Source organism: Numenius arquata, chromosome Z (genome assembly GCF_964106895.1).
Source record: "Numenius arquata chromosome Z, bNumArq3.hap1.1, whole genome shotgun sequence".
Taxonomy (NCBI): domain Eukaryota; kingdom Metazoa; phylum Chordata; class Aves; order Charadriiformes; family Scolopacidae; genus Numenius; species Numenius arquata.
In genome coordinates this window covers 22,013,074-22,034,369 of record NC_133616.1, presented here as the reverse complement: position 1 = coordinate 22,034,369, position 21,296 = coordinate 22,013,074, and the positions used below count along the sequence as shown (strand labels likewise).

The 21,296-nt window shown below is 40.6% G+C and overlaps 2 protein-coding genes across 2 annotated transcripts in view; one reads left to right on the top strand and one right to left on the bottom strand.

The window, feature by feature from the left end:
- Positions 1 to 1,429: 1,429 nt before the first annotated feature.
- Positions 1,430 to 4,251, top strand: SMIM15 (small integral membrane protein 15). The gene is made up of 3 exons (XM_074165723.1): positions 1,430 to 1,471; positions 1,681 to 1,760; positions 2,445 to 4,251. Exon 3 carries the CDS (start codon positions 2,472 to 2,474, stop codon positions 2,694 to 2,696), a length of 225 nt encoding a protein of 74 aa, XP_074021824.1. The 5' UTR covers positions 1,430 to 1,471; positions 1,681 to 1,760; positions 2,445 to 2,471; the 3' UTR covers positions 2,697 to 4,251.
- The window catches only part of NDUFAF2 (NADH:ubiquinone oxidoreductase complex assembly factor 2), a 64,288-nt gene continuing 47,236 nt past the window's right edge, over positions 4,245 to 21,296 (bottom strand). The window contains exons 3-4 of the mRNA XM_074165722.1: positions 19,658 to 19,698; positions 4,245 to 5,360 (exon numbers count right to left, since the gene is read on the bottom strand). Of these exons, the coding sequence (XP_074021823.1) occupies positions 5,103 to 5,360; positions 19,658 to 19,698 (299 nt within the window). The 3' untranslated portion in view covers positions 4,245 to 5,102. The remainder of the gene's footprint in view (positions 5,361 to 19,657; positions 19,699 to 21,296) is intronic.

Sequence of the window (21,296 nt, the reverse complement as noted above, 5' to 3'; positions counted from 1 at the left end):
TGATCAGTAGGTCCCTTCCAACTGAAATATTCTATTCTATTCTATTCTATTCTATTCTATTCTATTCTATTCTATTCCATTCTATTCTATTCTATTCTCGAAAGATATTATAAGAGCCAGAACACTACAGACAGGTTTTGAATAAGAATGCACAAATAATTAAAACTTGCACATAGCACAAAACTGCATTCAACATACTCAATCTAGAGCATTTTAGATTAGTCAGATTTCCCTCAATTACTTTCTCATTGACAAAATATACTTATTATTTGCCTCTGTGCTGCCCTTTAAATAATATAAATATTCAAAGAAAGAAAAGACATGCAAAAGCAGAGTGCCTTTATAGCATTTGCTGTTACGCTACAGAGAAAGGATCTCCGGAACTGATCAAGACAATTCAAGCGATAACAAAATTTTCCCACTTACGAGGATAATACCCTAATCTATGTTTAACTTTGCTTTGGAAACATAATGAAGTTTTTATTCACATAAGTGTGTGCATGCACACGTGTAGGAAGGGAGAAGTGTGCAACACACATGAAGCAAAATCTCATACCCTGAATTTTCAGTAGGAGAATACTAAAGGCTTTAACGGTCACTGGGATCATACCGCTGCAGTCAGCGGAGTGTTTTTGCTGAGGTCAGTTCAGCGGGGAGCGGTGGGACCAGCTCGGCCCTGACAGCAGCCGGCAGCTCTTGCCCGGCGCTTTCACCCCTGGGAGCTGCGTGGGGCGCTGCAGCTGGTCACCCGGAGGCCAACGGAGCCGGTCAGGACGTCCCACGGGGGAACACAATCCTGCACAAGGACATACATCCTGCCACGCCACCGGCAGAGGCTACTTGTGGTCGGCCTCCAGACCCGGCGCTGCACTTGAGTAGCGCGATGACGGGAGAGGAAAGGCAGACATCACAGACCGGTGGCACCACCGCGCCTGCAGGGAGGGCACCGGCTCCCAGACTGGCACCGGCCGGAGCGGGTCACCGAGCCCTGACAGGCCGGCACGGGCTACGAGCTGCGTCCTGCCGCCAGCCTCCAGGGGGTCACTCCGCAACGGGAAAAAATCCACTCGGATACCTGGGGAACTATTTTTTCTTTTTCCTAGACACAGCCTTTTGCAGCCGCACAACACCCACCCGCGGGCGGGGGCTGCCCGAATGCCCCCAGCCTGGCGCTCCCCGCGGATGTCCGTCAGAAGCAACTCCCGCGGCCGCGGGGCGGGGCGGCCCCACCCTCGCCGTGGGCGTGGCCTCCCCGGCCACGCCCATCCCCGTGCGTACCGGTGTGGCCCTGCCCCGCCCCCGGAGTGACGCCCGCCCAGGAGGAGGCGGAGGAGGCGGAGGAGGGCGGGGCGGCCGGCGGGGCCGCTCTATCCAGCCGCGGCGGGCAGACTCGCTGTGCCCGGCCGGTATGGGCGGAGCGGCCGCGTCCTTCCTGTTTCCGCTCGGCAGCCCAGCGCCCTCCAGGGCAGCGGTACCGTGGGGGGGGGGTGGGGGTGGCGGTGGCGGTGGCGGCGGCGGCGGGGCGGGGCGGGGCGGGGTGGTGGGAGTAAGGGTAGGCGCCCCGGCCATGCCTTCCCACCCCTCAGGCAGCGGCGACCTGTAGCCGGGCGGAGGGGAACGCTGCCTTGGAGGGGCCGCCCCGAGCGCTTTCCCCTCACGGCCTGTGTCTTTTCTCCGCAGGGATCTCGGCGCCGCTCTTCCGTCGCCCGGCAGGACTGGGGGGTGTCCGAGGCGGCGGCTGGGACCCCCCTCCGCCGCAGGTGAGGGCGGTGGGGCGGCCTGCACAGCGCGGCCGTTGGGCGGGGCGCGCGGCCGGCCGTTAACGGGCGGGGAGGGCGCCGAGTGGCGGCAGCGGGGGTGTCGTGAGGGAGTGGGTCGCCGGGAGGCGTCCGTGTGGCGGCTGCCAGGCTCCGGCCCCGGGCGGAGGGACTCCGGGCCTCCCGCCCCGCCTGGGCGCTGGCGGCCCGGGGCGGCCTCGGCCTGCCCTCGGGCACCGCCGTGGGCGCTGCTGACACGGTTCTCGGGTTGTTTCTGACTCGCCGACTGCTGCGGGCTTACTCATTAAAGCGCTGCCTCGGGTCCCTCGCCTCCCCAGTAACAGCCAGCGAGAGGTAAGCCGGCGGGGCTCCCTGCCCCTCTCTTCCGAAGCAGCACAGACCTCGCTTTTTTTTTTTTTTTTCTTTCCACGAAGCAATTTTTTTCTTGAGGGTTTCTCAGATTCCCTTAGATGAAATGCCTAATTATTTTGTAAACGGTGTAGGTAGTACAGCTGCCAACACTTTGTATTGCGCTTCCTTTCACATACTATGTGCTACTCGTAGCAAAAATGACCTTGCTCTTTAATAATGAAAGAAGATGACATATTAAAATGTTAATTGCCATGTATGTGTGCTTTTATTTTTCTGAATACTCAGAAATTGTTTCTTTTTTTTTTTATTCCATAGGGTTATCCCAATAGAAAAACAGAAAAAATGATTGATATTAAGGCTTGGGCTGAATACATCGTGGAGTGGGCTGCAAAGGACCCATATGGCTTTCTCACGACAGTAATCTTGGCCCTTACGCCATTGTTTGTAATTAGTGCAGCACTTTCATGGAAGCTTGCAAAAATGATTGAGGCCAGAGAGAGAGAGCAAAAGAAGAAGCAGAAACGCCAAGAGAATATTGCAAAAGCCAAACGAACAAAGAAGGATTAAATGGGCAAAAAAAGGTCTTCCCTGTGCAAAAAATTCACTTTTTAAATGAAACACCTGTCCATTTTGTCTTGTAACTGTCCTTTGATACTTGATGTTATTTCTTGAAGTATGAAATTTAATCCCTTCAGTGTATTTTTTTCTGCTGAGATGATTTGTGTTAAAAGTTTGCCCAAGTGACACTATAGTCACTTAATCTACTACTTGTGTTTTAGTGCAGGTTGCTTTTCTAAATTTGCATGTTAAATTAAAAAATTAATCTGTTGGGTGGTTCTGGAGGTAGATTTTTTATTTTTTTCCTTAGCTGAGCTATGACTTGACAAGTGTCTTTAAATTTTCAAATTATGTGAATGGTAAACCGGACTCCAGAAAGGCAAGTTTTGGTATACCTTCAGCAGAGCTGTGGAGATAAGCTACCTTCAGAGTTAGGTAGCATCCCTTACTGATACGCTCCAAGGCCTGCAGTTCATTCAGCTGCGTGCCCATAGGGGCTGCTGTAGTGTCTGTGATGGTGGGTCTTGTCTGCCAGAAGAACCTAAATTAGCTTTTCCTGTTTCCTGAATTACCAGCCATCAACAGTTTTTTTAATTCAGTCCAAACTTAAGGAAACTGATTGCTTGTTCTTACGACCTTCATTTGTCTTAAGCCACTCAGTGTTCTACAAAATACAGTACTATGTTGTTTGGTTTTTCCCTAAAGATCACCTGAACACTCCACCTGTAACTAATTTGTTTCTGCCTTCAGAAACTTCTTATGCCTCAAAGAATAGCCATAAACAGGGTGAGACCAAAGGCCCAGGTGGCCTAGTGTGCTGTGTCCTAGTGACCTATAGTGGGTGGCTGTGGGGGAGTACAGAAGGAGGATGTGCATGCTGGTAACAGTAGTTCCTGTTACTTGCTAATCTTCTGGCTACCTATGATTTAGGACCTTCTGATCTTTGTTCTAATTTTGGGGATATTTGTTCTTGTGGCTCTTCAAACTGTGCTGCCTTCCAGGTTGCAAAATGCTGGCATACTGGAAAAAGTCCATGTGGGATTTGCGTTGTAAATACGCCAAAATTATTTAACCTTAATTCCAATTCATGTTTTTCTAACAGAAGTGATTAATTTTTCAAAGTCTAATTTTTATCAGTAGTCTAGTTCTAAAGAGCTTGTGGTTTTAATGCTGACAAGCATTAGGTTTTCAGACAGCGCATTTCTAAACAGCACAGATTTGTGCATTCTAGCAACAAGTCCTTCACTATGTTTAAAAATAAAACTTTCAAATAATAGCACTGTTCAGATGAGGAGACCTATAGAGCTGGCTGACACGAAGGGGGATTCTAAGAGTGGAGACTCTAAGTGAAATGACTTAAAGTAAATGTGAAGTATTGTTGATCAAAGTGTTACTAGAAAATGACATTTTGGCATTTTATAAATACATGGGATTAAGTCTCCACTGTTTTGTCTCAAGCTTTGCCAATGTGTGTGTGTTCCACCTTTGATACCTACATAGCTTAAAACACATGGAGAACTGATAAAGGATCCACAGCATAAATAAATTTGATACTTTTTTTCAGAAAATTGTGTGGTCTTTATTTTGACTTGGAGTTGCTACATCATCTCTAAGCAAATAATCTGCACACTTTATGTATCTAAACTATGGTCAAATACATCTAACAATTTAGGGAAGTGTCCACATACACCAAAAATAAAATCTAATTATTTTATTGACAGTCCCTTGTGCCAAACTCTGTTATTTTCCAGCAGCTTTACCAAGTGCTTCCAACCTCTATTTTAGTAGTTATACATAGTTTAACGCAGCCTGATTTTATCTTGTGCTCACTGCTGGCTGCAAATCAAACATTATTCAAATATGTTGTTATCTTATACTTAAGTTACAGTAATGTGTCTTAAGATTAATACAGTGTGTAGTCACAGTTTAGTGCCATAGTGATTCCTGTTAATGAATGAACTTTTCCATCCACTTGGCAGAGGGAAGTACACCAGCACTGACAGAGGGAATTAACAAGCATTCTGAAGAACTATCTTAAGCTGACTCCTAGGTTTTGGAAAATTTAAGTGTACTGATTAATTAAAATTTATTACATCAAAAACAATTTTAAAAACAAATGAGACTTCAAGGAAAAATTATTTTAAGAAAATTCAGTGAACTAGAAAGTCTACCTCTGATTTCACAAGTAACTGAGGAACAGCAACTATCATAAACAAAGTTAACTTGGTAACATCCTGTTTTTCACCAAGCGCAAACATTTTACACTAGTTTGTTGTGATTAAGCCTATTTAAACAGTTCTGCAAAAATAAACGACATGGCTTTAACATTACTTTATTGCACATTCACATCTAACAGCTGTTGATGTTGTCCATTAAAATATTTACCCGTTAGCAGTATCTGTACATTACAATGGTTTACTTATTCTGACTACTGCCACTGCCTGGTGGCATCCAGGAGCCTGGCTGGAAGGTACTTGCCGTGCTCGTTGGGTCTTGTGAAGGCTCCTTCTTTCCATAGTAAGGGGCTGACGCGTGGCCTTTAACCTGAGTGTGAGCCGGCTCAGCAACAAGTCCCTCCTGGTATGCCTTGGCCTGAAGCAGTTTATCCTTTTCGGATACATCTTTGATTTTCTGTTTCATTTCTTCTCTATAATTTTCATTCTTAAGAATCTCCTAAGAACACAGGAGAAAGATAATGAGATAAAGCGGAAGAAAATGCAATACATAACGTTGGAATAAAACATTTTAAGCAGTCATTGCTTTTCTTAATTTTATAATCCAAATTTTCAGGTATGTAAGCAATGAAATGTGGCAAAATTAGTTGTTTTTCTACAGCTGCAATTTCATCCCTAGTTTAAAGCATTCTTAACGTTTTGATCATGTTGAAGCAAAACTGCATTGTGGTATCCCAGTTTCACTATTCTGTGGGACCAAAAAGGAAAAGAAATTAAATAACGGTATCAACAAATGTGAAAAAGCACTAAAAATAAGGCCACCTTTTACACGGTTTTCTATGTAGGCCTTGCTACTATACAGCTATTTATCACTTGCATTTCCTCCTGTAACTCACTACGCCTATGACTTCAGGGATCTCTGCCCCAGGGTGCAGTTTGGGGAGAAACAGATGTGCAACCCAGACTCTGCTAGTACATACCAGAGCCATGCAAGATTAACAAATAAATAAAATAATAACTGAAAAAAAAAAACAAAACAAACAGGAGAGAAATGAGACTGCTGAGGTGGTACTCGTAATTCAAGAGAAAAAAAAAAAAAAAACACGGAGAGGGGTCGGGGGGGGGGGGAAGCATAACAATCACTGAGGGAAACGCTGCCCCAGGGACTCAGAAGACTGCTCAGTACAGCCAAGGGCCAGCATGGTCCAAGGGGCAAGGAAGGCCAATGCACCCTCTGCTGAGGTCAGCAAAAGGGACCTGGGTATTGTGACGAGGACATTGAGCACAACACCGCTCAGGCCAGCTGTATGTTAACTCTAGGTGTCTGCCAGGTGTGTCAGCTAAAATAAACGTACTGCATTCATAAAGGGTGTCAAATCATACCTACTGCCTCTGTACAGGTAAAAAACTCAAATAAAAGTGATCGGGTTTTAGAGGTTTACCTCCACCCTGATAAGCTGAAACGACTATCTGATGCGAGGTCCTACTGCAAGACCAAAAAACCCACCCAGGACATGTATTCAGAGAAGGCTCATACACCTTGTTGATTCAGCTTCGTGAAGCTCTGTATGAAACGTGGTCGGGTACAGATTAGAGCTGGACATGCACTAATGAAGATGACTTGAACTGGGAATTGGTTGCTTCCACTTGAGAAATGCTGAGGCTATTAGTTGAAACAAGTGCAATTACTGGCTTGTCCACAGATATAATAGAAAAACAGCTGACAGTAAACCTTGCCATATTGTTCAGAAGAAAACACAAAGAACTCTCAAAGTAAACACAAAGAAAAAAGCCCTGAAAAATACTATCGTCTGGGCTTTATGTGTTAGCATATGTCTCCTATTAGAAGGATGATTTGCAAATTCTGCTAACAAGACTTCTCTGTGCTTTTGTTAGGGCAGATAGTGAAGAGTATTAGAAACAAAAGCAGAAAAAAATCACAGAATCACAGAATCGACACGGTTGGAAAGGACCTCTGAGATCGAGTCCAACCATACACACACAAAAAAAACCCCTACGATCTTGGCCATTAGAGCATGCCCTGAAGTGCCACATCTACATGTCTCTTAAATACCTCCAGGGATGGTGACCCAACCACCTCCCTGGGCAGGCTGTTCCAGTGCCTGACCACTCTCTCAGTAAAGTAATTCTTCCTAATATCTAATCTAAACCTCCCCTGCCGCAACTTCAGACCATTTCCTCTGGTTCTGTTGTTATACACTTGGGATAAGAGGCCAAAGGTGACACACATTTTTATGACACTTCGAACCCAAACACAACCACAATCAACTCCGTGTAACAAGGAAGCTGCTAATATCCACATTTAGACTAGGATACAGGAGGAAAAGGGCCAAACAGCTTTATCTGGATTACAAGTATATAGAAGACCCAAGGAGAAACTAGACCAGAACACTTCTGAGTAGAAGACTGTGACATTATTTTAGGAATGGCATTAAAATACATGTGATACTGCCAAGAGTTGACATAGCAAGTATGCAAAAACTGAAGAAAACTTAAAAAGGCAGTATTTAAAGAAAACCTTATCTTAGCAGTATCATGAAAACTAGTACCTTTCTCTGCATCCTTACTGCCTCTATACTTAAATTCACAGATGCACAGAGCAGAGGCAAAACACCTCACATACCCATACAGCATGAAAACACACAAGCAGCACATAAACTACTTTGCAAACTGAAGGGAGGCAGGGAGAGGGAGAAAATTCTCCCATACTCAAATAAAAATATTGCCAAGTGTAACAAGGTCGAATTTTCAACAGCCAGTATAGCCAAACCTCATTATAACATCTCTCAATTCCATCCTTGTTTACCACATGCTTGTATAAATCTACCATGACCTTACTGATTTCAAGGGGATTACTCCTACGGTGCTTGTATTACCCCACTAAGAAACAAGGTCATATACCTTTGTGATATCTGGAGACTGCATCATAGCCTCTGCTAAAACAGCATGCAATGATTTATTAAAATACGAATGTAATTCACTTACTGTGAACAGCTATTTACTAACTTTAAACCTTTTCCAGTGATCACTTTAACAAAGTTATTTTAGTCAGGTAATAGAAGCTATAACTAAATTCCAAGTGCTCCAAGTTCCTTTCAAATGCTGATGTGTAATTGTCATCTGGTTTTCGGTCTGACAAGGCCCTTTTAATCAGCTTTAACTGGTCAAAGCATATTTGTGATCTAGTAAAAGAACCATGTTGATCTTGAAAAAAGCATGAGGAATGATCCTCATTAGCAAACAAGGAAAAAAAAATACTGAAGTGACTTGTTCAGAATCTTCCATACAATGCATACCAGGACAAAATTTTTTCAAGTTCAAAGTATCTGTAAGCACTCATTTTATGCATTACATTCATGCCACTAATGTGTACACTGAAATCAGGGTTCCTATGCTCAAACTAAAGAAAATGTGAATCAGGAATCTCGTGTCAACTGGCATGTTAGAAAAACTGGGTCAAATAGATGAGTTTTCTTAGCATAAACATCTTGTCCTTTGATACTGGCAAGTTTGTTCTGTGGAACTCTCTCACAGACACTGAGTCCTTCTTGTTTCCAATATTATCACCAGCAAATACTTCATTCTCAATTCTCTCTCACTAGAACATACACTGTTTTTTTAAACATTGTGATTGTGTTTCTAAATAGTACCAGTTCAATTACCATACCCATTGCAGTTTGAAGCAGTTATGAGACTGAAGTTTCCCTGCCATTACAGGCATTTAAATTAAAGATCCAAGTAGTTCCAAATTTGAATAGGATAATCAACTTTGTTCAAAATGCAAATTTTAATGGAACTATTGCATGCATATCTGTAGAAGGAATTATCCTGAAAACACACTAGAAGTGCACAGGATCTTTATAACTAATCTTCCAAATTTGGCTTCAGCTTATCTGCGTGGCTCTGCACTGCAATTAAATATACTGACTGTTAGAAAGGTTCCTCCCCAGACAGCCTCCCGGTTCTGCATGGCTTCCTATCACCTGCCGAACAGCGGTAGAGCAGCCAACATCAGCTGGGCTCTTCTACCCAAGACAAGTAGTAACTGTAAAACTGCGTGGCACCACAGGCTCCTGCAACTCACCTGCGCACAGCTACATTTGCACTTTGAGGCTCCATTGCTACCCAACCCTTTACTCTTTAATGCACTGCAAACAGTGACAGGTTGCTTTTTTTAAATTGCATTTGCAGGTTCAGAACATTTATCTTCTATCCTCCAAGATGAATTGAAATATTTTATAGGATGGCTAGCTTCACTATAAACTGCCCCCCAAAACATACCATTTAAGTTTTCTGCTGAAATATAAGAACATGCGTATGTAATGTGCTCTGACCTTCAGGGGAAATACAAAATCATTCTATCCAACACAAAGAACATGCTATCTATCAGGTGACTGCAGTTTTATAAGGGTTAGCTTGCCCTTCCAATACTCTCTTTATACAAATAAATGATATAAGCCATTTGAACCTGCAGTTCTCAGGAGGCACATGGCATCTAAAGTGTACAGGAAATACTCTTCATCGTTTTTATTAAAAGAGAAATCTAAGGATTTGAATTATGCTGCAAAACTAAAAAATGAAAAATGCCTTAAGACATCCACCCATGTTTTATACCAGTTGAAATCCCTACACGTAGATGTTCACTGTGAAATGCATCAGGTCCCAGCATTTGGAACAAGATACATACAACGTGGCAAGAACTAGTTGCCAACTACATGTTCTACAGTTTACTTTTAAGCGGAATATAATGAAGCGGCTGGTAACTGCTTGTCCATCTTTGCTGATTATTGTAAGCTCTATGAGGTTTCTAATCCTTCTAATGACTGGAGCTGTATGCCTTCCTTCCTTAGAAAGGTAGGGTTTAAGAAAGTGATCTCTAAGGTTTTTTTGAAGAACATAACATTATTATTGAGAAAATGCAAAAGTGGCCCTATGTGGAATTTGAGGAAGCTGCTTTTAATCCAGAAACTGACAACTTCTGCGTATTCTGACATCTTAGTGGTGGCGTAACAGCTGCATGAAGAAAGAATCAAAACCAGACTGCTCATGGGGGCAACAACAGCCCAAGACATGTTGCTGTCTTCCATGTGCATTGCTGCAAAAGGGACCAGGCTGTACTTTGATGCCACTAGCACGAAATTTCCACTTTTCTTGCAAACTATATTTTTGTTAAAGCTCTCACTTAACTCTGGCAGCTGAGATGTATCACTAAGCATCCTCTGCTGCATGGATACTGTATTCACCCCTACTCCACAGATGGAGAAAAATCTAGAAGTTTGTCCACAATCAAAGGACTTCCAGCACCTACCAGGCTGTACTGAAGACCTGCTTTGTAGGCTGAAGATTAAGAGTGAAAGAACACTCCATCCCAAAAGGATCTCATATTGTCGCTACTTTCCATTTTCTGAATAAACTAGTAGCCTTACAGAACAAATAAAATCAGTTCCTCCTGGTATGAAAGTGTCATAAATACAGAAGAGGTTTCTCTAGACTGGCATACTCCTTCAGCCGGGACTCACTGGGCTCCTCCACTGGGCTCAGCAGTGACTAGCCTTTGCTGAAGGCTTCTTGCCAGCCTTCTCCACAGGCAAATACCTATACTTAATCTTTTCTACCCTGCAGCACCTCCTGAACCCCACAATGTGAGGAACAACTCCTCCTCTTCCTCTTACTTCCTTACTGTTTCCTTCTCAGTCCTCAAGTAAACCATCCGTTATAACACCGCTTGCCTCTCATGGAGCATTTTCAATCTCCTGAAGGCAAAGGGCAACCCAAACTTGTGAACAAGTGGTTCTAGGGATGCAGGTGGCTAGACATACAGTACCAATATAACAATGTCCAAGACGGACTGTTTAAAGGTTATTTTAACAGACTGGTACTTGTTTCAGTTTTGTTCTTTCTAGATGATTTTCTAAAAACCCAAACCTATAAATACAAGGGTTTTATGTATTATTAATTTTGAGCAAGATGTCACATTTCACTTCAGATGGGTTTGTATTTTGATTAAATAAAGAAGCTATTTGTTTTTAATGTTGTCTTAGAAACTATTCCAACTCCCTAAGTTATCTTAATTACGTATGTTGAAATACTCATGATTTCTCTTGATTTGAATAGGGTTAGCTAACTACTATTTGATGCCAGAACAGAGAAATATCTGGACAGATTAATGTTTTTTGTTTTAACTGAACAAACTACATAGTCATAGAATTCTTGTATTTTGGTGTGTCTAGGTTGAATATTTTATGTTTAATCATGAAGGAACTTGAACTTTGAACTCTGCCTCTTAAAAACTCACACATACAAGCTAAAAATTTTTTTAAAAAATGACAAATGGAAAGGAAAAAAATCTGTTTTGGAACAGTACTAGAAAGTTGATTGTTATAAGACAATTTAACATCAGAATTTTTTCTTCACTGACAAATTAAGTACAAGTCCAGCAAAGTGCTAGAAGTTAAGCTAGTTCACCTGTTTTTATATTGCCAAACTGGTTAACTAAACTCCATTTTCCAGTTTGACAAGTTTAATAGGCAAGATGAAGTAATCACATATTACATCATATTTCAAGAGTAGGAGGCAGAGGCAGGACCTCATCACTGGGAAGCACTGAATGTTATGGTCCATGGCAGATCTTGTTAACTCAGCAACTGAGCAGGAGCTCAGCAGTGCCAGGCTGCTAGTAAGAAATAATGTGATAAATAAAGGGCTGTGTCAGTGAACGGCAAAACCAGAGGAGCATCCTGAATTATAAAAGCATATCTGGCTTTGCTAAAATACTTATTTAAATCAAACACTGAGCCAACTGCTAATTTTGTAAAGAACACATGCGCTAAATATCTCTTGTCAATCAACAATTAACAGCAGTCAAATCAATGTCAGATTTGTTTCATTTAGGTTTAGTTTTGGAGCAAATCTTTGATCAGTTACAAACTTAAAATTTGGACTGTGTTCTGTGCACTCAATGTGATCATTTAGAAGGATGCACCCTGCATAATTCACAAGTAAACTGATCTGAATGATCTTTGTTGGACACATCACGATTTATGGCATCTCTCATTGTCCAGGCTTTGTAGAACATCTTTTTTTGACCTTTAAACATAAATCTGATAAATTATCCAAAGAAATTACTAAACTAACATAGCTGCTGTTTTAGGACAGTTGCTTTTGCCTGGAAACTGCAACAACCCCTTCAACATAAGCAAGTACCAAAACAGACCTCAAATAGTGCGCAGGTTTTTGAAATGGGAAGCTCTGATTCCCTTTTTATTGTAAAAATTGGGGAGTTGGACTAGATGATCTATACGGTCCCTTCCAACTCTAAAAAAATTCAGTGAAATTCAGTGAAATTCAGTAAAGGAAAGGTAACTGCTTAGGATCATCTGTAATAGTTCACTCTAGGTGAAGGCTGTTTGTGCATTTTGGGCTCCTAATCCTGTAAATGAGAAAATGAGAGGTGCCCTAATTCTTTGGAATCAATCCGTAGCAGCACAAAAATTGCAATTAAGGTTTAAAGCACTCCTCAATTAATGTGCATTAAACCAATGCATTGATTACAAGTATATGTACAAATATATGCTTTGATGACAGCCCGATATTTAGTTTTAAATGCAGTGCTAGTACCACATTTACTAACAAGCTAAATCTGTTAAATACTAGTTCTAACTCAGAGCAATTTTTGTGTAAATAAAATCTACAGAATCTCTGGCATGAGCTGACAGTCACGAGGGCACCACAGTGGAGCACACGTTTGGCAAGAACATGTAATAAGAGGCAAAAGGAACAGAAAAAGCCCAGACATGGGAATATAAAGCATGTCGGCCACACATGGAGCCAGTAGGGGTTTGTGCCTGAATTATTTTTATAATACTGCAAAAATTTTTGTACAGAACTACACACACTTTTAAGATCACAGATGAAACCATGTAGATGCAGCAAAAGTCACAAACTAGCCCGGCACCACTGCACTCTGCCCTCAGTAAAGGGCAATGCATAGCCTTGATGCCCAGAGAGCAAACAAGGAACTGTAGCTGTGACTCAGTCCCAGTTTGGTTTTTGCTTTCCCCTTACTCTACATATGATGTAATCTGTACCAGCCCTTTTCCTGGTACACGTTACTTCTCCCTCCACCCCCGTTCAGCTGTGCTGACAGTGAATTAGGAGCCAGAGCCAATGCTCCATGCACTCCCTCCCACACAAAGAAGAGTAGCAGAGGAGCAGCAGCTCTCTCCTCTACAGCCTTGGGATCCGCAGCATAGGCAAACTGGAAGTAATGGTACAAACTGGTGCCTGAATACTCTTCTTGGAGGCTGACAAGCACCCATGTTTCAGACCTGAGGGGAAAGTTAAAGTGAATAACAGGGAAATACTCTAAAAGATGATAGCTTCTTCAAGCTCTCAATTTATTTATTTTTTTTGAGTGACTTCTCTGACTACTTCCTTCTATTTAGACCTTGGTAGTTCAGCTCTTTATATTGTCAAATTTGACTGCCCTTTCACTGGAATCATGCACAATTTACTACGCAAAATACTATTTAGTGCAAGTCAAGTCACTTGAGTATGTCCCGAATTCTCAATCCTGATTGTGATCCTGGACAACAATGAAAATACTTTGCTTAGAGAGTTGTTCATCCCTGTGCTTTTTAAATAGCATTTATCAAATCATATTCTGCAGCTTTTTGTGGCTTCAGCAATAAACCACTCTTTTGCTAAGCCCTATTATCTATGCAAGAATGTACAATCTCCATGTAAGAGTTCTCGTTTTCAAACTTCTCAAGTGAAGCACCTGAAAGAAGATAGAAGCAAAACTGTAACGTGCAATCCCAACAGTGTCAAGCAAAGACTCTTCCCAAATGGCATCCCATTCCAGTTAAAGGAACGTGAATTCTGTGTAAACTAATATCCATGACTGAAGCTAGTTTTGATCATACCATCTCTCAAATAAATAATACTTATGATCAAATAAATGGGGAAAGTGGGTATGCATTGTGGCAACCAAACAGAATGTAATTTCAATGCAATTTTTTGGAGGGGGAAGGAGGGAGAAACAATCATTGAAACCTTATGCTTATTACAACTCACTGAAATATATTCTTCCTCCCTTGACAAGGAGGTTGTCAAAACAGATAATTATGGAAATGCTAGAAATAGTTTGAAAGAAGACAGGAGCTGTCACATAAAGTTTCTTTTTTTAATATTTCACCTTCCATCCAACTGTGCAATTCAGAAGCCACGGCATTTTATTACTGTGTAACAAGTACATAATGCACGAGAAAAGCAGTCATTTGCTGTGATGTTCTATTTCAAACTATTTTCAGGCTCTTGACACTAATTAAATGAAGATGCAATTCTACCTTACTTCCCATGAAATATTAACATATATACACATGCACGCAAAGCAACAGTGAGGTTTCAATTTAAACTGAGAATACTTGTAGCTCTGCAGCCCTGTATGCACTACAGAGGAAGCAGCACCCAGCTTGACAGTGAAGTGACTTCTAGCTGTGTTCACTGAGGAGCATTATGATAGACACACAGCTGGCAATCGCCAGATATCACATTAGAGATAAACCACCTTTCTCTCTATACCAGTTTCTCTAGGCATTGCCATGAGAACCTTCTCTGGTTTTTCCTCATGCATTTCCTGGCACACCAAGATGGTCTGTAACTTTATTTTTAGCTCCATTCTACATATGAGGCCATAAAGCATGGCAAGCTACTCAGGTACTCTTGAAGCTCAGGACACTGTCAGAAGTAGTGCATAGCTACAAGGTCTATTACAGGGAAAAATAAGAGTTAGATTTCTAAATACATTCAGGTACCTTGTGTTACAGAAATAGGATTCTTTAAAAACCCCTACAAATCTGATGCCCTCTGAAATCAGAAATACTGAAGAATAATAAAAAAAAAAAGTTAGGCACAGAAAGGATTAAAAAAACACTATATGCCCAATATTTTTAAGGTTTGCTACATCCTTAGAAATATGCCTCTCAGTTCCTTCCAGGTTGAAGACTCAATGTGTCTTAACATACAAGACACCTAAACCAATTTGGACATGACTCCACTACCTAGGGGGCTGGGCGGGCGGGGGCGGGGGGGGGGGCCGGGAGAGGGAACTGGCTGTGTGTTACATACACACTGATCATACAAAAACGAGAGACGGATAGAGAGACAGGTACTCTATCAAACAGCCACCATAACCAAAGCTTAAAAGCATCTCATGCATCCAACCACTATCTCCATTAGGAGCTGCACCAACAGAAAGTAATAATTTCTCTCATTAGTATTTTTAATATATTTACATAATGCTATCTCAAATTTTAAATAAAGCTTTTTTTTTTTTTTTAAGGGGATGTGACCCCAAATGAAAACAGGAGATACAGAATGCAGCAAAGCTTCTGAATGCCATGCAAAGTTTCTATCAACAAAGTGCTGAGAATTCTTAAGAAGTTCTCAACAGCAGAACTTTGCTTGAAATTCATGAAGGTGCACAAAAAGAGTGAGAGACACCAACAGTGGTCCTATAGGTGTTACATTGTTTAACATCTTTTAAATTTGGGGAGTTCTGGTTTGGTGACAGAATAGCAAATTAAGCCCATTTTTTCTTTCCTTTGCAACTGAGATGTGAAAAATCCGAAATATAAAGATGCCACAGTTTAAATCAGGAGTGAAATCTATAGTCTGAAGGAAAATTGGGAGGCAGGAGTGTATGCAAGACAGCACGTTTACATTTACCTTACAACCTAGTTGATGAGCCATACTGAACGTGGAACTATGGCTCAAAGAATGGAAGGGAATAGTCATCTAAAGAAATAATTTGCATGGATGAAATATCACTCCTATAAAAAAACTGCTGTATCCCAAGACAACTTTTGTTAATAAATTCCAACAACATTAATGCTTAGCAGGTACACTAATTTGCATATGAAGTGATAAATTTTAGATTTTCTTCCATAAAAATAACATTTGATTAAAAATATTTTAATATTTGTAGCCATTAAAACATTTTCATTAATTTTAAACTATAAGCTCTCTAGACAAGAACACATTTCCTATTTGCCCAAAAACATACTCCATACATCTAGTTTCCTATATATATAATAAAGAAATGTAATAGTCTACTTAATTATTCATCACTTGTTAAATTGATTAAAATGTAATTTACAACTGCACAGGAACAAAATTTCTCAGCCAACCATAGATAGATGACATAATGCTATAGTAGTGCAAAGATGTACACATACAAGCTCAGACTGTCGCCTGTTATAAAGCAGTATGTGTATACATGTGTATGCACACACGCATGCTTACTCTGGGTGCAGACATGATCAAAAATTCTCTATCAAGATGGACTCCCTGATTACCATAGGAACAGAATATGTCTCAGCGCAAGATAAGAATCAACTTGATCTGCATTCATTTGCAAAGTTATCACCCTCATCATAAGTGAGTTGAGAATGAGACTTGGCATATTTCAAGCTGTAATAAAATCAAAAGGCAACCAACTGTTTCCAGTATCCCAGAAGCTGACTTTTAAAACCCAAGGCTTCCAACCACTGACATACCTTACGTCACTGGTCACATTAGAAATAACCATTCTTGGGTTATGACTAGCCAAGTAGACAGAAGTCTAAATGACTTCCTCCAAAAACAGGGAAAAAGCAGTGGGGGCCCAGGGAAGAAAGAAGCTGTTAAGTACGTGAAACACTTAACACTGAACAAGTTGATGTGTGAAGTCACTGGAGTATTCTTCCATTTAAAAAAAAAGTATCTAAAGAAAAAAAGATGTAAAGTAATTTCTTCTGTGAGAAAATAAAAACTTTACAATAGAAGAAAAAAAAAAAAAGATCACTTATGTGTTTGTGGAAGAAAAAATGGCCTGAACATAAATCAACAGAGCTTAGCCGGTGTCATGACGCAGCTTCCTTGACCAGTGTAAGGAAGGACAACTCATATTCATTCTTATTTAGGTGACTGACATGTCATGATGATTATGAATGACAATTTGTTGGCCTACAGTATTCACCAAACCCATTGATTCCCAAAATGTGGTCATCAGTGCTATTGGTAAGATCAGGAAGATTCGGCTGATTTGTGAAGCCATATCTCTGAAATATTTTCAGTTAAAGTTTCATCAGAGAGCTCATCATGAGAGCTCGTAGCCTGAACAGTTTGGCAACCTCTATCATCCATGACTGAGAGCTGAATAAAAGACAAGTTTGACAAATATAAAAAAGCCAAACATAAAATACTAAAGAGGGATGGTAGGTAAACAGAGGAGAGCAAAGGAACAGAAATTTTAATGAAGTTTAACATAAGCCATTTGGTATTGAAAGAAAAAAAAAAAAAAAGATGATGGCCAAAGGACAGGAAAAAAAGGAAAACCATCCCCAAAAGTGGTATTACAGATCACAAAGGTAGGTCTCAATAGGCACAGCTCCAGAGACTTAACGCTTTAGGAATGGTAATGCTGTTTTGTGGTGTTACAACATGATGTTGACAGTAAAATGTCATTAAAGCAAAAATGCAAAATTTGTGGACTTTGCATCCCTTTTCAGAAATAGTCTAGTCTCATGAGAAATACATGAAAGAAGGAGGAGATTTGTTATACAGGGTTTCAACATGAAATATGGTCACAAATATTCCCTTGTTCCATTGCTGTCAAACAGTAGTTTACCATAACAGCATTACTGTCAAAAAGGGAGTATAATACAAAATAGCAGCCAGTAAAGTTTATACAGCTAAAACACTAAAGCAAATCAGTCCTCCAAACAGGGACCAAACAGTATTCTGTATGTACTTCACTAGTATAATTATATTTTTAATTATATTGTGGTATAAATGTTTGTGGTATAACACTTTGAAACCAGGAGAGAAGTAGATCGTACCTACCACCCTACACTAATACAGAAAAAAAAAAAATTAGGCTGCACTATCACATATCTAAAATGTGACTGCAGCATTATTTTAAAAATATTAGCAAGAATCTTTAATGTACAAATATTTGAACTACCTTTTCTTATACAGGAAAAAAAACAATTTAGAGATTACTTGCAAGAAAAGATAATTACTTTTCAAATTTCAGTTATGTCACTTCTGCTCTGATAAGGTCAATGCACATACCTGCAGGTAAAGTACCTAGCTACTAAATTATTTTTCAGTTCTATTACCTCATCAAACTAAAGGTATAAGCAGTCCTGAAACTCTGAAAGCACCATTACTCCCAATAATCTTTCATTGTCCATAAATTGCTTTTTCTGGAGGGTAAAATATTTAGAACACTATTGATCCACAGTTCTCCCACCTGTGGAGACTCCTTGCTCCCTGTTTTGAAACAAACCAACACGTCCAGTGCCAGGAAGAGCTTTATTGTGCCAATTCCAAAGTAAGGTTGCCTGTGTTCTCTGGAGAAGGTTTATCTTAGCGCAATTATCATGGCAGTCTGGCTCAGGGAAATGATAGGACAAAAGATATGCAACACTCCTCATCTTCAAGTATCACGAGGTGGTAATTCCAACAATAAAAATTGTATGCATCCAGTTTGAACAAGCCAGAGCTACTTAAAAGGAGATCAGTCCAAGCTTAGACAGAACAACTGCTGTAATGTCACTTCTGCACAAGTAACTAGGATGAGGAGGGAGGAGAAAAAAGATTTTAAAAAATGAAAAAAAAAAAAAAAAATCACACTTAATAGTTACCCAAATGTTAATGCAAACAAAAGTCTTAATTTGCTTTGAGTGCTAAAAAGCTTTGAAGATAAATTTAACTTAAACTTCTTCCATTCCTGGGTGTATTACAGCCCTCATTACCTCTACAACCTCACTGGCAAACGCGAAACCGAGGTAGAGAGAATTAGTTGAAAAGTTGTAAGTTGTGTAGGATCTCATTTCAGTGACTTATGGCTTGTAAACATCAGCTGAAAAGCTTCCCCAGGTCATCCTAACACAGAGGCAGGCAGGAAAACTTTTCAGAAACCAGTATATTCCGCAAAATCTCAGTGACCAAATCTTTGGCCAGAGCACGCCAACACAGCTCCGCTGAAATTGACAGTTATTCCTACTGATGCAAGTCAAGTATCTGCTGCCGCTGTGGGTGCCAGTTTGAATCTGCTGTAGTAAATCACACCTCACCTGCTCACTCATTCCTACCTGGTGCTTCGTTGCAAGTAGCACATGTGTGTGCACCTGTATATACAGATCAAGAGGCAAACTCATTCCACTCTTAACAAACTCATCAGCATGAAAGACTGTGGGGTATCTCCCTGCTTCATTCCACTGCAAACCACTTAGGGAAAAAGTCATGGCTGCAACTCCCCCATCTCATTAGCGTTGTAAAACGTTAGTGCAATTTGTTTTCCTGTACTGATGAATCCACTGGCAACTGGATTTGAAACCTGCATTTCAATGTCAACTACCATGAAAGAAATGTTGCATGAATACATAGAGGACTATTTTGGAAGTTCATAGCAGTAATTTCATAATTCATTTAAATAAAGACACTCATGAATGGCCATGATAATCCTAAAGAATCTACGTAGGTCATCTTAAAGAATTCACATAGATAAAAGTAACAACTAAAGAACACTGGAGTTTATATATGCATTTGTTTTCCTTTTTCCTAAGTGTTAGACATCTAGTCTGTGGACAATTTCACCAATTAGACAAGCAGCTTATTAAATTCTCCCCCAAAAGTGACAAATTACTGGACAGATGGGTCCACTATAAATTAGGTATTGTAGTTTAATTACAACAACTGAAAATTTAAAGACACTTAATCTCTCACCTCAATAGTGGGTGGATCATTTCTTTTCTTTCTTATCCATGCTGTAAAAGAAATAAAAATCAAATGGATTATTTCAAAGAACACAGACAGTATTAAAACTCAAAAATATGATGAATTTGTAACAGAAAGCAAATGTTTATATAAAAAAACACAATAGAATTTGCCACAACCTGGCGAGCCATATTATTTCCCAAAATATAAAGACCCAAGATGTTATTTCCCGTATCAACACTCCCAGTATTCACAGAAGGAAGGGGGAAGAAAAGAGAAAAAACATGTCCTTTGTGAGGACAGCTTGGGCACAGTTTACATATTACCCTGGCTGCCAAAAAAGGGCTTAAAAAGCAGGGCTCATGGCCCAGGCCTGCTGTTGAGCTTGCTATACAGAGCCGAGCTTTGCCCTGAGAAAGTGCAAGATACTGCTGAACAGTATGAAAAGCCTTAGACCACTCTGGAGAAAGAGGGGTTCAGCATTGTTAAAGCTGAAAACCTATTTATGTTAGCGCCACCTAGAATTCCTTTACAGGGATGCAAGATACAGCCCCAAATGTGACTGAGGGGCTGCGGAGCCCTGACTGCACCATGACCTACAGCTGCATGGGACTATGGGACAACCTGCTGCATGGAGGGGGAGGTATGGTAACCAAGGTGGGGCTCCCTCTATCTCTCAGCCAACTCACACTGGAAAAGACAGCAGAGAAAGGAAAGCAGTGGCAGCAACAGTTGTCCTTTGGCTCGGCTTTTCCATGATGAACCAAGACGAAAAAAGTTATGCCCACTCCCACTGCAAACAGTGACAGTGAGCGTGGGACTGACAGGAGGTAGCAACCCAAAGGGACTCCACTGCAGAGAGAGAAGCGGCACTGCGTCCGGGTCTTGCTTCATCCAGTTGATGAATCATTAGAGATAGCTCTACCTATTACAGGCATTATTTAGACAAATTACCTGACTGTGGACAAGGCGATAAACATCACTTTTTAAAAGTATTACTACTGTAGCATTTTTTCATGCCTTTTCAATCAATACAATTGGTAGCTACTGGGCTGTGTATTTTGTAGGCATTTGTCTTTTCTGCTCATAATTTTCAAATGAATGAGTAGCAGAATGCAAGTGGCTAGTAATGACCAGAAGGACAAACATAAGGAAAGCCAGTTCCATGTGCTGAGACATGGCAAAATATTCTTTTGTATATTTATCTGGATAATTAAGGCTTTCATGACTGCTTGAAAATTAGAGCAAAAATGACATTTTCATTATCACCCAGTCAAACTCCTGGTCTGACCTGTAGCTGTCTATAAAGTTTCAGAAATGCTTTAAAAAGAAACTACTCCAAATTCTAATTTTCTAATACCATCTGTGCTGCATTTTGAGGGGAACCAGGGAACAAGTCAGACAGCAAGTCCAAAACACTAAACTGCACAGTCATAATGTCACCTCACTGCTGAAAATGCAATTACTTATAGGGTGAAACGCTAACACTGCTCTGCTTCAGCAACATTATGAAACTGGTTTTACGAGGAATAGCTTCCAATTAACATAAGAACAGAATCAAGGGAGGCAAAATGGCATTACATTGGAATTTAACCATGATGGCAAGGCCAACAGCCTTAACTCAAGGTTAATGGTAAAACACCTGTAA